This window comes from Narcine bancroftii, chromosome 11 (assembly GCF_036971445.1).
Source record: "Narcine bancroftii isolate sNarBan1 chromosome 11, sNarBan1.hap1, whole genome shotgun sequence".
NCBI lineage: Eukaryota > Metazoa > Chordata > Chondrichthyes > Torpediniformes > Narcinidae > Narcine > Narcine bancroftii.
In genome coordinates this window covers 20,064,100-20,077,441 of record NC_091479.1, presented here as the reverse complement: position 1 = coordinate 20,077,441, position 13,342 = coordinate 20,064,100, and the positions used below count along the sequence as shown (strand labels likewise).

The following is a 13,342-nucleotide window of genomic DNA, read 5'->3' as shown; positions in this document are numbered from 1 at the left end:
TCTGAAATTCTCCACTTTAGAGTGGTGTGCAGGCTCAGTCATCAAGTTCACACCAGAATTCAATAACTTTCAGAATAAGAAAAACAAGGGATTTGGGATTGTACAGAAAAGTGGCACAATGGTGGATGAGAGATTGGAGCAAACTCAGAGGATGCTTGCTTCTCCAATTTGTTTTACCCACATGAACCTGAACATGGCAGAGAACATTCTATTTCCAGAAATCATGGACTGTTTCTCCATTTACCTTTACTGGAAAAATAGAAAGTAGAATTTATGCTTCACTGCCATATAAATTTTTCCATCAATATGAACACATGAAAATATTTCTTTCTACAAATTGGCAGACACAAGCTTTTCAAAATCCAGTCCTTAAAAAAAAGTTTATACCAAAATAACCAACTGAAGTACACCCAATTGTTCCAGCAGTAGTTTACATATTGTCACCACAGAGACCATTACCTCATAACCAGCCTGAAACAAATATATGAAGTCAGGCTTTTTTTTTTGCGCTTTGGATGCCTCCTAACAAAATGCAAAACAAATGAACCATAGATCACAAATTTTCATGAAGAATCCACAGCTTGAAACATCTCTGAAGAGAATTAGGCAATGTCTGACATGTTTTGGCAGAACATCGCGTTCAATTTGTACCAGAGGAACCGAAGCCACCTGTGCCTCGCTCAGTCTCATCCAGGCTCTGCAGAAAGACAATAGGACAAGTGAAAGGCAAAGTTTCTCAACCAGTAAATAAAACAAAAAACCTGCAATATTACGCACCTTTAACTCCTCGAGTTCTGGATAGCAGATTCGTTCACAGATCAATTGAGCTATTCGATCCCCCTTTTTAACTACAAAATACAAGTTAAAAATTACATGCTTTCCTCAAAATTGTTTCATACCAAAAAATTTGGCTCTCCTCATTGTCCTTCCACAACAACTTAAAATAAACAGCAGTTCAAAAAAGTTTTTAATAATATTAAGATGAGTTTTTAATAATATTACAAGAATTTCAAACATTTATGCCATCAAACCGAGCAAGAGGACCCATCACAAAACTATGCACAAAAAAGGTTGGGTTAAACTTTATTACTTAAATGTTAGAATTTGACAATGGTCCCTTAATCAGTGCATATAAAAATTATTCCTTTTTTTTTTATATCTTAATGTGGTAACTAGGATACTAAATAAATAATGGAGCCTAATCCATTGCTAATTTCTGGTTAGCAATATTGGATAAATTTGCTCCATCTTTGACTTGGTAAGGCATTGAGCATTAATCTCCTCTCGTGATAAGATGTGAGGGCTCAGAATGTCGCTGGTTTCAGGAGGCCAGCAGTTCGAGTACCATGTTGGTGTGGTACTCGAGTGGCCATTTGTCACGAGTCAGTCTAGATCTCTTCAAATTTGGCAAGCAATTCGGCTATGAAGCAAAGCCCAATTCTCTTCTCATCAACTGCCTAAAACACAGGAATTTTACAGCTGTCATTGGAGATTCCAATAATGATTCCATCTACCCACCCACCCACCCCCCCCCAAACAAAATGATTGCAGCCAATTCACTGAAAGGCCTAAAACTTAACCCCCGAATGCATCTGATCAGCCTGATTCAATGGGGCCCTCTTGCAAAAGCTACATATTTTTTTTTAAATCATGGATATTGTGCCACGTTATCATTCAAAATGGCGTTTATCATTCAAAATGGCATTTTTTGTTTTATTTACTGGTTGAGAAACCTTGCCAGATGGAATTTTGCTCCAATCAGTGAGGCATTTTAAACACATCTGCAATAATTTAAATGATCATTGGATTCAAAATAACCAAGATTTTTTTTTTAAAAAAAGGGAATAAACAAGATTCACAAGGATGTGGCCCGAAATGGGTGGTTGAAGTGATGAGAGACAGGGATAGACTAGGGCTGGTTACCCAGGAGGCTGAAGGGTACACAAACAATTTTGAAAACATCTCCATTTTATGTTCCCAGAATTTCAAAATTCATTCGGAAAAATATAGATATGAACAGCAATTAGTAATTTTAAGGATTTTCTCAAATATGAAGCATCTAGTCCAGATTTTTGTTGATCACCATGTTAGTTAAATCACACTCAAACAGCATTGTCTATTTAGATGCCACAGAACAAGCTCACCATTACATTTTTTAAAAAAGCAACAAAGTTAATGAACATGCTTTCGTATACGATAGCAAAAGGAAAGTCAATGGATATTTACTTCTGATCCAGCCCTTACCTTCAAAAGGTTTCTTTCCAAAATTGAACAGAACCACACCAACATTTCCTCTGTAATCCTCATCAATAACTCCAGCTAAGAGACAAAAAAAAGCAAATTACTTAAAGCAGCTTAAATATGCAATTCATTATCTGGTCTCATGGAAAATACAGCCATGCATCCACATTAAGCTCTTCTCTACACCCCTTTTTGGAAAGTTTTAATAACCTGATGCTTTGTACAGACTTGTGAATGGCAAGTCACATTTAATGGTCCCTTTCAGAAGTTAGCAAGTTGACAGATAAGCTAATAGATTTCATGTGGACTTCTAAATGACATTGGAATGGATTTCACAAGAGACAAAAACAAGATTAAGTGGGTCTGGTTTTGTTACCTACTTATGGTAGGAATTGAAGGTAGGATAATGGGTTGTGACAAGATCCCAGTAACAAATTTACAAAGGAGCTGCAAGAGAGATCAAAAAGCCATTCTTGATGTTTGCTGGGAACATTAAGTGGCACAGAAGTCAGGGCAGAGTACAAAAACTACAAAATGGATGACACCCATTTCAATGCTTTATCAAAGCAAGAATTTAGGAATTGGATGATCAGAGATTTATAGACCCACATAATAAGATTCTAAATAATTCGGCCCCTTAGTTAATGGGGCTAAATACAGTGCACTTTCCCCATCGAAAACTGCTGCATCAGAGTGGCAAGCATCTGGACTTGGTAAGAAGATGCAACACAGATTTATCAATATACTAAGGCCAAGAGTTAAACACATTACAAGGAAACAAAATAGGAACCAGATTCAGACTTGTGCCACAAATCAATTCCGATCATAGTGTTCTAGTGTTATGCAGCAAGAAACAAGTTGTCCGAACCGACAAAGGAGCCTTATCTGAGCTAGTCTCTTTTGCCTTCATTTCTGCGTATCCTTCTCAGCCTTTCCTCTCTGCAAAGGTATAAATGTCGTTCAAACAATTCAATTATATCTGCCGCTATCGCTTGATGTGGCAATTCTTTCCATATGCCTACCATCCTCAGTGGAAAAACCTGGCCCTCCGGTTTCTCTTGCCCCACCCCCTCAACTTGGAACCTAGTTTTAACCTTTAATAAATACCCAAGAAAAAAAAACCTCATCATTCGTCTTTCCCATCCCAGGATTTTGAGTGCCTCTACAAGGTATGCCCTCAGCCTTCTGGATAACAGCCCCAGCCTAATCATTCTCTCGCCACTTAAACTACCCATTTCTGGCAACATCCTTGTAAATCTTTTCTGCACCATTTCCAGCTTAATAACATCTCTTCTGTAGCTAGGCAACTGGAACTGCACACAATACTCCAGGTAAGGTCTCGCCAACATCTTGCACAGCTGTAACACAACATCCCAACTTTGCCAAATTCATTCTTCATACCATCCGTGTCACCACTTTCATGTACAGGATTAACATATTTCAGTGTTACATCATCTTAACCCAATAGCCACGGATCCAAATTTTGAATACACTTAAAACATTACACATCTAAGAAGGTCAGCACTGGTTGAAACTTTCCTTTGATCTTAGCTTCAAAAGGGTTCGTGTTACATATGCTCCCCAGTTTTAGATCTAGTCATAAATTGAACACTCTCAGAATCTATCTCCAGTCTTCATTCTTCTGTGAAAATGGGTCCTTTCTGCTCAATTGATCAGGCTGCATAAACTTTGAAAATAAATTGAGACAAAGTACAGTAAAAATTTCCGTTATCCGGAATTCAAGCAACCAATAAATAAATAAATAGATTAAAAATATAAAAGTTCAAAATTTCCACCCCCTAGCAGCTGGTTTACCAATCACACAAAACGCATCTTGTGACCAGCAAATTCAATTCTCTGGCATCAACCAATCCCCATAGGTGCCGGATACCAGGGATTTTACTTCCTTAAGAAAATTGAAATATTTCATCGTTTTCTCCAGCATACAATCTCAGGTTCAGCACAGAGTATACTGGAAGTTGGTGTGGTTGGTAAATCAAGCCCAAGACTTCGTTATGGATACAAGATTTATGGAACTAAATTAGATGAAGATCAGCTAAAACCCAATTGAGCAGGTGGAAAGGGGTGAATAGGTTCCTCTCGCATTCAATACAATTCTAGCAAAAAGCTCAAAATTTATGACATGGTAGCCAATTAACCCACCCATAGGACAGCAAGATATTGGAAGAGAAATAGACCATTTTCTCCATCAAGTCCGAAAAATTGGGGTCAATAAAACACAAGCTACCTAGTGTAATCCTACCTATAAGGATTGTAACCTTGCAACCTACTGCTCAAGCACTTCTTAAATATATGGTGTTCCATCACCCTTTCAGGGAATCTAGACCCATATCACCAAATCTATAGTTTTCAAGAGTCTTCTGTAACATACTGAATCTCCTCAAACATCTCACAAAATATAGCCTTCTTCATGATTGCATCGATATGGAGGCTTCAGGACAGATCCTCAGAGATGTTGACACCCAGGAATCTGAAGTTCTTGAACCTTTCCATTCCTGAGCCCTCGATGAGACTGGATCGTGTTCCCCTGACTTCCTCCTGATGACCACAATCACCTCCTTGGTTTTGGTAATGTTGAATGCAAGGTGCTTGGCATGACACCACTCAACGAGTTGATCCTTCTCCCTCCTGTCCGCTTCCTCATTGCATTTTGTGGTTCCGCCAACAACTGTGGCAAATTTGTAGATAGCATTGGAATTGTGCCAGTCATAGGTGTATAGTGAGTAGAACAATGGGCGAAGCAAGCATCCTTGGGGTGCGCCTGTGTTGATAGTCAGTAAGGAGATGTTTTTACCAATTCAAATGGTGATCTTCTGTTCCAAAATAAAAATGCTGGCCTATCCAATCTGTCCTGAGTTTTGCAGCACATAAGCAGGCCCCTTGGCCCAAAATGTCCAAGCTAGGATCATGTATTTTGAACTTTTCCGATCCCTGCATCTGTCCAGAGGTCGTTCAAGTCGCAATCGCCCTCGCCTCCACCACTTTCTCAGGCAGGTCATTCCGTACATCCACCATCTTCTGTTCAGGAAAGGCACGCCCGACAGATCCCTCAAATCATTCCTCTCTCATCTCAAACTTGTGGTCTCTGGATTTAGATTCCCCATCTTGGGAAAGAGATGACTATTTACCTCATCACAGGGTCCTCCTTCACTCTCCCATACTTTATAATTCAACCCTGCCAGTCCCAGCAACATTCTATTTGCAACCTTTCCAGCTTACTGACATCTTTCCTATAGCTTGGTGCCCAGGACTGTACAATAGTCCAAGTTCAATCTCGTTCACATATTGCACAGCTGTAAAATGTCTCTGCTCCTGTACCTGACCTGCAATTTTCTAGCCCCAGCAAGAACCTTTGCACCCTCTCCCATGCAATCAAATTTCTGGTAATGTGACACTATACCAATGAACCATGAGGTGTGTATCACAGTTACTGCACCAAAATTAAAACATTCACCCCTTCGGAAGACAGGAGTGGACCATCTTCTGATCCTGTGTGGTGAAGGTGCATACATTCACCAGCAAGAATCAGGTTGCTAACAAAAACAATGATCAAATTGGAAAAAAAACAGAACCCGTTCAAAGTGAATTTGGAAGCATCAGTAATGTTTTAATTTAAAAGAGAAAGGGTTATTCTAAAGTACTGTGGCTCCACTGTCTGGTTGAAAGTAGAACAACAGATTCAACAGTAACCAATTTCTCAACAAGACCTGCTGGAGAGCAATGTGGCTTCAGCAGTACCAAATCAGATATCTGATTAGTCTCAAACCACCCCCCTCCCCCCCCCCCACAAACTCCTTTTCATATTCTAGTGCCATTCTTTATCGTTGACATAGCTTTCAAACGGTGATCCAAACAGGTCAATGTCATTTCTGGTTCCTTTAAAATTACCAAAATTGTTTCCTGGTTATTGTGGTCAGACATCTCTCCCAACATTTTATAACATGGTCACCTCGCATTTTCCATTTCAATTTTCTAGGTTCAAAGAAGACCACCACTCTTAATCCTTTTATTATTAATTTAAAAAATTTAACTACAATAAAAGGCCCTTCCAGCCCATAAGCCTGTGCTGTCCAATTACACCCAATTAACCTACAAACTCTCTCTCCACCCCCCACCCCCCAACGTTTTGTTTTCAATGGTGGGAGGAAAGCGGAACAGTCAGGAAACCCACGCAGACATGGGGAGAACTGACAGCGCATGATGCAAACCCCGGTTGCCGGCCCTGTAAAAGCGTCGCACTAACCACTAGGCTAACTGCGTCGAGTATTCTAGGTATTCTTTTTATAATTTTAAGGCCTGATGTACTTCCAAAATAGACTAGAATGAATCAAACTGTTTAGCTGGATAATTTCAAAAGCATTGCAAATACTAAATATGTTTTTTTTTAAAAAGTGATTATCATGAACAATTGAATGCATCAGGTTTAGCATGGTGGGTTCAACCCCCTGATTTCCCAACACCTGAAAAACTGTAGGAAGCTAGTACACCTTGGTGGGCGAGGACGCCCCCGCGCAGAGGGGATGAGAGCACCCCCGGTGGATGGCGCTAGTATTAAACCAAGCAGCACTGATAAATTACTGAAATTATAGGGCTCATTAGTTTTAAAACTAAATTAAGCAGCAGGCTGGTGTTTAAGAGCAGCAGGAAGATTATAAAATTAGAGCAATCGATAAACTGTATATGCCATTATACAGGGCATTCCATATAACCGTTTATAGCACGGAAACAGGCCATGTCGGCCCTTCAAGTCCGTAACGGTTCACTTGAACAACTCCACTAGCTCCTCCGCAAACTCCTGAGGAAGTAGAGGCTTTCTTCATGATGTAGAAACACAAAACTTAAAATCAGGTTGTCCTATACAAAGAGCATAAAATTCTTATTTGACACCACCACCATCTTTCCATCAGCTCACGCATGCCCCGTTAGTTACTTGAGAAAGCTCAGCACTCCTCTGTGTGGTCCATCCACCCGGTCCAACTGGCGTCAGTTCTGTACACCTTTAAACGGCCTGTCTGTGACAGGAGCCAACAGTGGCTTACTTTAAAATAACCAAATAAAATTAAAATGTTTAAATGATAATTTATTAAAATAGTGATTTGCTTTTAATAGCATCTGCTGGTCAGCGGTAAGTGCCAGATTTTTTTTGGGGGGGTCGTCTTATTCAAAGGGTATCGCTTAAAGTCAACATTTTAGGTGGAAATTAAAGGCTTCATTTAAGAGTTGTCCTATACACTGGCATATACAAATACTTTTATAAAATTTGCAAACTATATTATAATGGACTAAAAAAGGGAAAACAAATGACAGGAGTTAAAAAGATAGTGAACAAACAGAAAATAGCGGAGGAGTCACGTGATGGAATAGTGGCCGGTAGGGGAATACCAGCCCTCTCCAGAAAAGAGGAAATAAAGTGAAGAAAATACAAAATATAACAAATAAAAGATAAAGTTGTGGAGAAAAGAAAATGGCACCCAAGAAGGAAAAAACTAAAAACAACGGGGAAAAAAGAAAAGACGCCAGAAACAGGGAGCCGACGTGGAGAAGAAAGCCCGTTCTCCGAGGTTCGTGACAACCCCGCAGAGTCGCGAACCCCCCCCCCAACCGACCGCTGAACTGCTAAGATGGCTTTCTGAGCCAAACAAAAGTGCGCATACTAAGGAAAAGGAGAACACCGACGGGAGGGGGGCTCAGCAGAGGAGCAGCAAACACAGCGCGACCAGCTGAGGAATGCCCAACACCACTCCTCTCTTTCCCCCCCCACCACCCAGAGTAGGGGAATCCAAGGCAATGATTTAAGTGTCCCAAATGGCATTTTTTTCCCCAAATAGAGGTTAGTGGGTAAAAGGAAATAGCTGCCAGGCACCTTTAATTCTTACAAGACAATTTACACAAGCACATTGATAGGAAAGATTAAGAGGTATATGGGCTGAGTACAGGTGAATGGGACTAACTAGCAGAGACAAGTTAGGCCAAAGGGCTTTATTCTGAGCTGTAGAACTATGGCTATTATTACAAGATCCTGTTTTAGTAAAATGGAATTATCACTTTATGAGATAGTATAGACAGGGGGAAGTGAATGGTCACAATTAACATTTAACATTCACACAACACAAGTCTCAGCTTGCGTTGGGAACTGAGGGAAGCCTGGAGACAGTCTGTTCCAGATTCAATACAATTGCAAAGATGTTGTGATTTTGCAAAGGGAGAACCTTTCTGATGCTGAAGAGAAAACAGCTTTTTGAAGCAGCTCTCGTTGCCGGCCATTCTGTGGAATTCATAGCATAGCTGGCTCTGTGAATGACTGGGCCTTTTTGGTGGATTGACCTGTGCCAGGAGGGTCTTTTGGGAAGCAAAGTGCTTCATTGTGAGTGTGTCTAACAGTGAAGGTCATTTGGAGAGCCAGGGTCTTGAAAGCTTCGAGAAGGCTGCCCAATTCAAGTCTATGGACCTATGACCACAGCTCGTGAGGATGGACGTTTCTTCAATGGCAACACAAGGAGAATTCACAGCTACAACTCCAGTCTTCCCATCAGTTTATCATCAAATTTCAAAGGACTGCGCTTCAACACTGAATTTGAAAGACTGAACTTTTTAACTTTCTAGATTTTGGCCTGGACTGGGTATAATACATGTATAGAAAAATTTGGGGACAGATTTAGTGTTAAAGATAGTTTAAGAGTTAGAAATAAAATTAGTGTTTTAAAATTAAACACTGTCTGGATCATTGCCTTTTGCTACTTGTTACACAGATTCATAACACTATAAAAGGGTTGGCACCATTCTGGAGCTCAGCAAGACTGCATGTAAATCCCAATCATACTCAACCACACCATCTCACTTTCTTCAAGCCACAACAATTGAACCCATTTAACAATAATTTCAAAAATAGGTCGCAATAGATCACTGATGTTCACAATATATTTAAGTGCAAATACATCACCTCCAACATCGATGAAGTGTTTTGCTGCCAGTCCAGATCTTGGAGCTAGAAGATTATGGAGAAAATGGAGAAGTCAGTTGTAACCTGCAAACTTTGTTAGAAACTATTAGTGTACAAAATATTGACAAATCTAAAATTCTTTATACATTTTAAGATTTGTAATTTCTGATGCTATTGTAGGAAAGACAGACTAGCTTAGAGTGTGTATTGGCACATGGAATTATGATACTGAAATGGTTGCAGGATGGGCAGGACTGCCAGTTCAACGCTCTAGGCTTGTTCCTTCAGACGTGATGGGGGGGAAATGAAAGGGGAAGGAGTGGCATTGCTCATCAGCTGTGTTGTAAAAAGAGCTTTTGGCAGTGGCCTTCATAAATCTAAGTTTTGGATATAGGAGTTGGGATGTTGTTGTAAAGTTGTATAACACATTGGTGAGGCCAAATTGGGAGAATTGTGTGCAGCTATTGTCACCTAACTACAGGAAAGACAAGATAGAGAGTGCAGAGAAGATTTACTAGAACATTGCTCAGACTTCAGGAACTGAGTTACATGGGAACGTTAAACAGGATAGAACTTTATTTCCTGATGTGTAGGGGAGATTTGGTAGAGGTATTTAAAATTATGAGGGAGGTAGGCTTTTTCCACTGAGAGTAGGTGAGATACAAACCAGAGGAGATGAGTTAAGTGTGAATGTGGACATTCTTAAAGGGAACTTCTTCACACAGGAAGTGGTGGGAGTGTGGAAAAAGCTGACATCTTAATTTTAATTTAAGAAGAATCTGGACAGGTACATGGACGGGAGAAGTATGGAGGGCAATGGGCTGGGTGCAGGTCAGTGGGACGAGGCAGAAAAATGGTTTCAGCACAGACTAGAAGGGCTGAAGGGGCTTGTTCTACAGTTCTATGCAAACATTTAAGGGGTTCTTTAGAATTTACAAGAAAATTTCAGAATCAGAATTTATTTCCATGCCATGAAATTCATTATTTAGCAGCAGCGTTACAGTGCAAACATTCTATAAACTGTGGCGGTACGCCATTAGGCAGGCGAACCGGCCCTGCTTGTCACGCACGCGGCAGGGCAGCCAGCCAAAATGGTGCCGTTGGGGGTTTCCTCCCGACCTCGGCACCAGGCTCAGAAGTCTGCGCTTGGGGACCCACGTGACGCCCCGGTGACCCCCAGCGCGGTTCTCAGCCAGGTCCGGGCTGGGAGTATAAGACCAGCCAGGCAGCCTGCAATAAATCAGTTTTTGCTCAATGAACTCAACCATTCTGGTTGTGCGATCCTTCAGTTAGCAGTGAAGCCGCCGCTACAAAACCATATTTCAAAGTAATACTGCAAGAAAAAGAAAGTAAGGCAGTGTCCGTGGTTCATTGTCCTTGTGCCGTCAAGTGCTAGTCTTCAGGCTCCTGTACTGTTTTCCTGTTGGTCTGGGTAGTGGGCAGTTTTAAAAAAAGTGAAAATGACAGAACTAGAATGTAGACTTCCTTTACAAGATGAAACCAGCAACCACAAAGGCAGCATATCACACAGGGGTAAAGATGAACAATTACTTTATTAACAAAAAATTCACCTTCAAACTTTAATTCAAAATCCCCACTTTTATAACAATGCCCACTGGTTACTATGCAAATTTCTTTAACAGTGTAAAACTAATAAATTCCCCTACCTAAATATAAAAGACTTAATCAAAGTCTAAGCTACACTTCCAAGCAGCCCACAGAAAAACTTAAGACACAAAACACAAAAGACTCACAAAACTTCGATCTCAACTGAAGCAAAGATCAAACAAAATTCAGTTTGTTTGGTAAACTAAAGCCGAGAGAGAGGGGGGGAGGGGGGAGAACAAAATTCAAAGTTGTCTTGTGTTGCTGCATAGAGAGGAACCACTGGCTTGGTCTGGATCCTTCTGGCTGCCTTTGGAAGGTTCATCCCATTGAAAATGCCCAACATTCTAAACTGTCCTCCAGACCATGGGCTCATGCTCTGGGCCTCCTTCCACTCCACAGCTCCACCCAGTGGTGGTTTATCGTCCAAGTCCAGAAATTTTTAGATCATTTTCTGCACATGCTCAGTCTGTCTCCCACTCTCTCAGCAGTCCACCTTCACCTTGGCTGTCTAAGGCAAACTGCTATTTTTTTTTAAAAAAGATAAAACCACACAACACATAGGCCAATAAACACAGAACTCTAACACTTAAAAAAACACATTGAATAAATATGTCCTGTTCCTCTAAAATGCAATTTTGGGGAATTACCAGTAATAATAGAAACAAGATGGAAATATGAATTAAATGATATTTAATGTTGATGTAGCGCCTTTACAGAGCCAACAATCGGGACCGGGGTTCAAATCCCGTGCTGTTTGTACGTTCTCCCTGTGTCTGTGTGGGTTTTCCCCAGGGTCTCCAGTTTCCTCCCACCATTCGAAATATACTGAGGGTGTAGGTTAATTGAGTGTAAATTGGGTGACATGGACTCATGGTTTGAAATAGCTAGATGTCTAAATTTAAATTTTTAAAAAATTAAAGTTTAAATCAGTCTTCATTGAAGAATATAAATGGCTCAGAAATTGCTGTAAATTGGGAGGAGCATCTCAAAACTTACAACCAGAGAAGTATTAAAAGAAAATTAAGGGAACTGCAGGCTGGCATGTTCATGGGCCCTGGTGGGCTTCACCCTTGGCTATTACAAGTGACTGATGAGAGAATTGGATTCCAAAATTTTCTCAGTTCATGGAAGACTCCCTTAGATTGGGAAAATAGTTCATGTAATTCCTTTATTCAAAGAAAGCCACACAAGAAACATGAGGCCAGGTGAGTATCAGTCATAAAGAAGCTATTACTACAGACAATATGGACAGAGACAATTCAAGATAACAAAGCAAAGTCTACATGGATTATATTTGATTACTTTTTAAAAATGGGCTATTTATAAAGGGGAACTGAAGTAGAAGACATTTGATAAAGGCAATATATCAAAAGCTACTGTGGAAAATAAAAGCTCATGGTTTTTAAGATGAATTGTTAGAAGATTGGCTGGTCAACGAGTTCAAGTTTATGATCATCTGACTACATAACAACCAAGCGAAACAGCATGCGCAATATTCAATAATCACATATACATAAAAATGTAATTCTCTTTCAGCATTGCTGCAGGAAACTGCAATTACAAATTAGTCTTTTCTGCTGGACAAGCAGTAATTAGTGATACATCACAGGAATCAGTGCTGGGTCCTTAATTATTGCATTTCTATAAAAGACAGAATACTTCAGATCACACACACCAGGTGGATTAGTGGATTTTGAACAGGAATGAACCAAGATCCAAGAGTTAAAAAATCAAAGTAGGATTTGAAAGACTTACCCACTCTGCCATAGAATCCGGAAGGAAGAGCAATCTGAATATCAGTCTTTACAATAACTTTATCTTGAGGTAGGACCACATAATCGTAGGCACTGCAAAATACACACAGACCTGAATAGAGCTGGATTGTTCATCACAGGGAAAACTCCCAGCCTGCACTGATGATTAAACAGTTTTGAAAACTTTTAGGACACATTTGGATCATATGTCAGAGCTGAAGTAGGCCATTCGGCCTTTCGAGGCTGCAACACCACTGGCAGACATATTTTACCTCTCAATCCCATTGTCCTGCCTTCTCCCTGTAAACATTCTTACTCTTCAAGACTTTATCAATCTCTGCTTTAAACATACCCCATGACTTGACCTCCACAGCTGTCTGTGGCAACAATTTCCAGATATACACCCACCTCATCTATATTCTTTCTTTTTCTTAGCTTTCGAAAATGATCAGATACATATGATGGAATGTTCAGGTAATAGGAAATTAAAATTACAGATAGTTAGCAGGCTCATCTATTCCAAAAGTAACAAGCAGGACAAGAGAGTCAATGGATGCTCTTCGATTTCTCTTCATATCTGTTCAAAAGAGCCATCCTTTTATTCATAGGTTGTCTCCTCTGGTACTGGATTCTTCTAAAGATCCTTTTCACATCCACTCTACTCAGCCCTTTCAATATCCAGGAGTATTCAATAGCCCCTTTCACACTTGAAAGTGAACCCAGGAATTAACCGCCAGTCAGCCTTTTACTCCTGGAAAAGCAAAATCAGCTCAACACA

General features: G+C 40.2%; 1 protein-coding gene across 1 annotated transcript in view; it reads right to left on the bottom strand.

Annotated features, from left to right (window-relative positions):
- Window positions 1-361: 361 nt before the first annotated feature.
- The window catches only part of LOC138745198 (deoxyuridine 5'-triphosphate nucleotidohydrolase-like), a 13,310-nt gene continuing 329 nt past the window's right edge, over window positions 362-13,342 (bottom strand). Inside the window, exons 2-6 of the mRNA XM_069902255.1 lie at window positions 12,566-12,676; window positions 9,203-9,247; window positions 2,245-2,319; window positions 778-848; window positions 362-697 (exon numbers count right to left, since the gene is read on the bottom strand). Of these exons, the coding sequence (XP_069758356.1) occupies window positions 641-697; window positions 778-848; window positions 2,245-2,319; window positions 9,203-9,247; window positions 12,566-12,676 (359 nt within the window). The 3' untranslated portion in view covers window positions 362-640. The remainder of the gene's footprint in view (window positions 698-777; window positions 849-2,244; window positions 2,320-9,202; window positions 9,248-12,565; window positions 12,677-13,342) is intronic.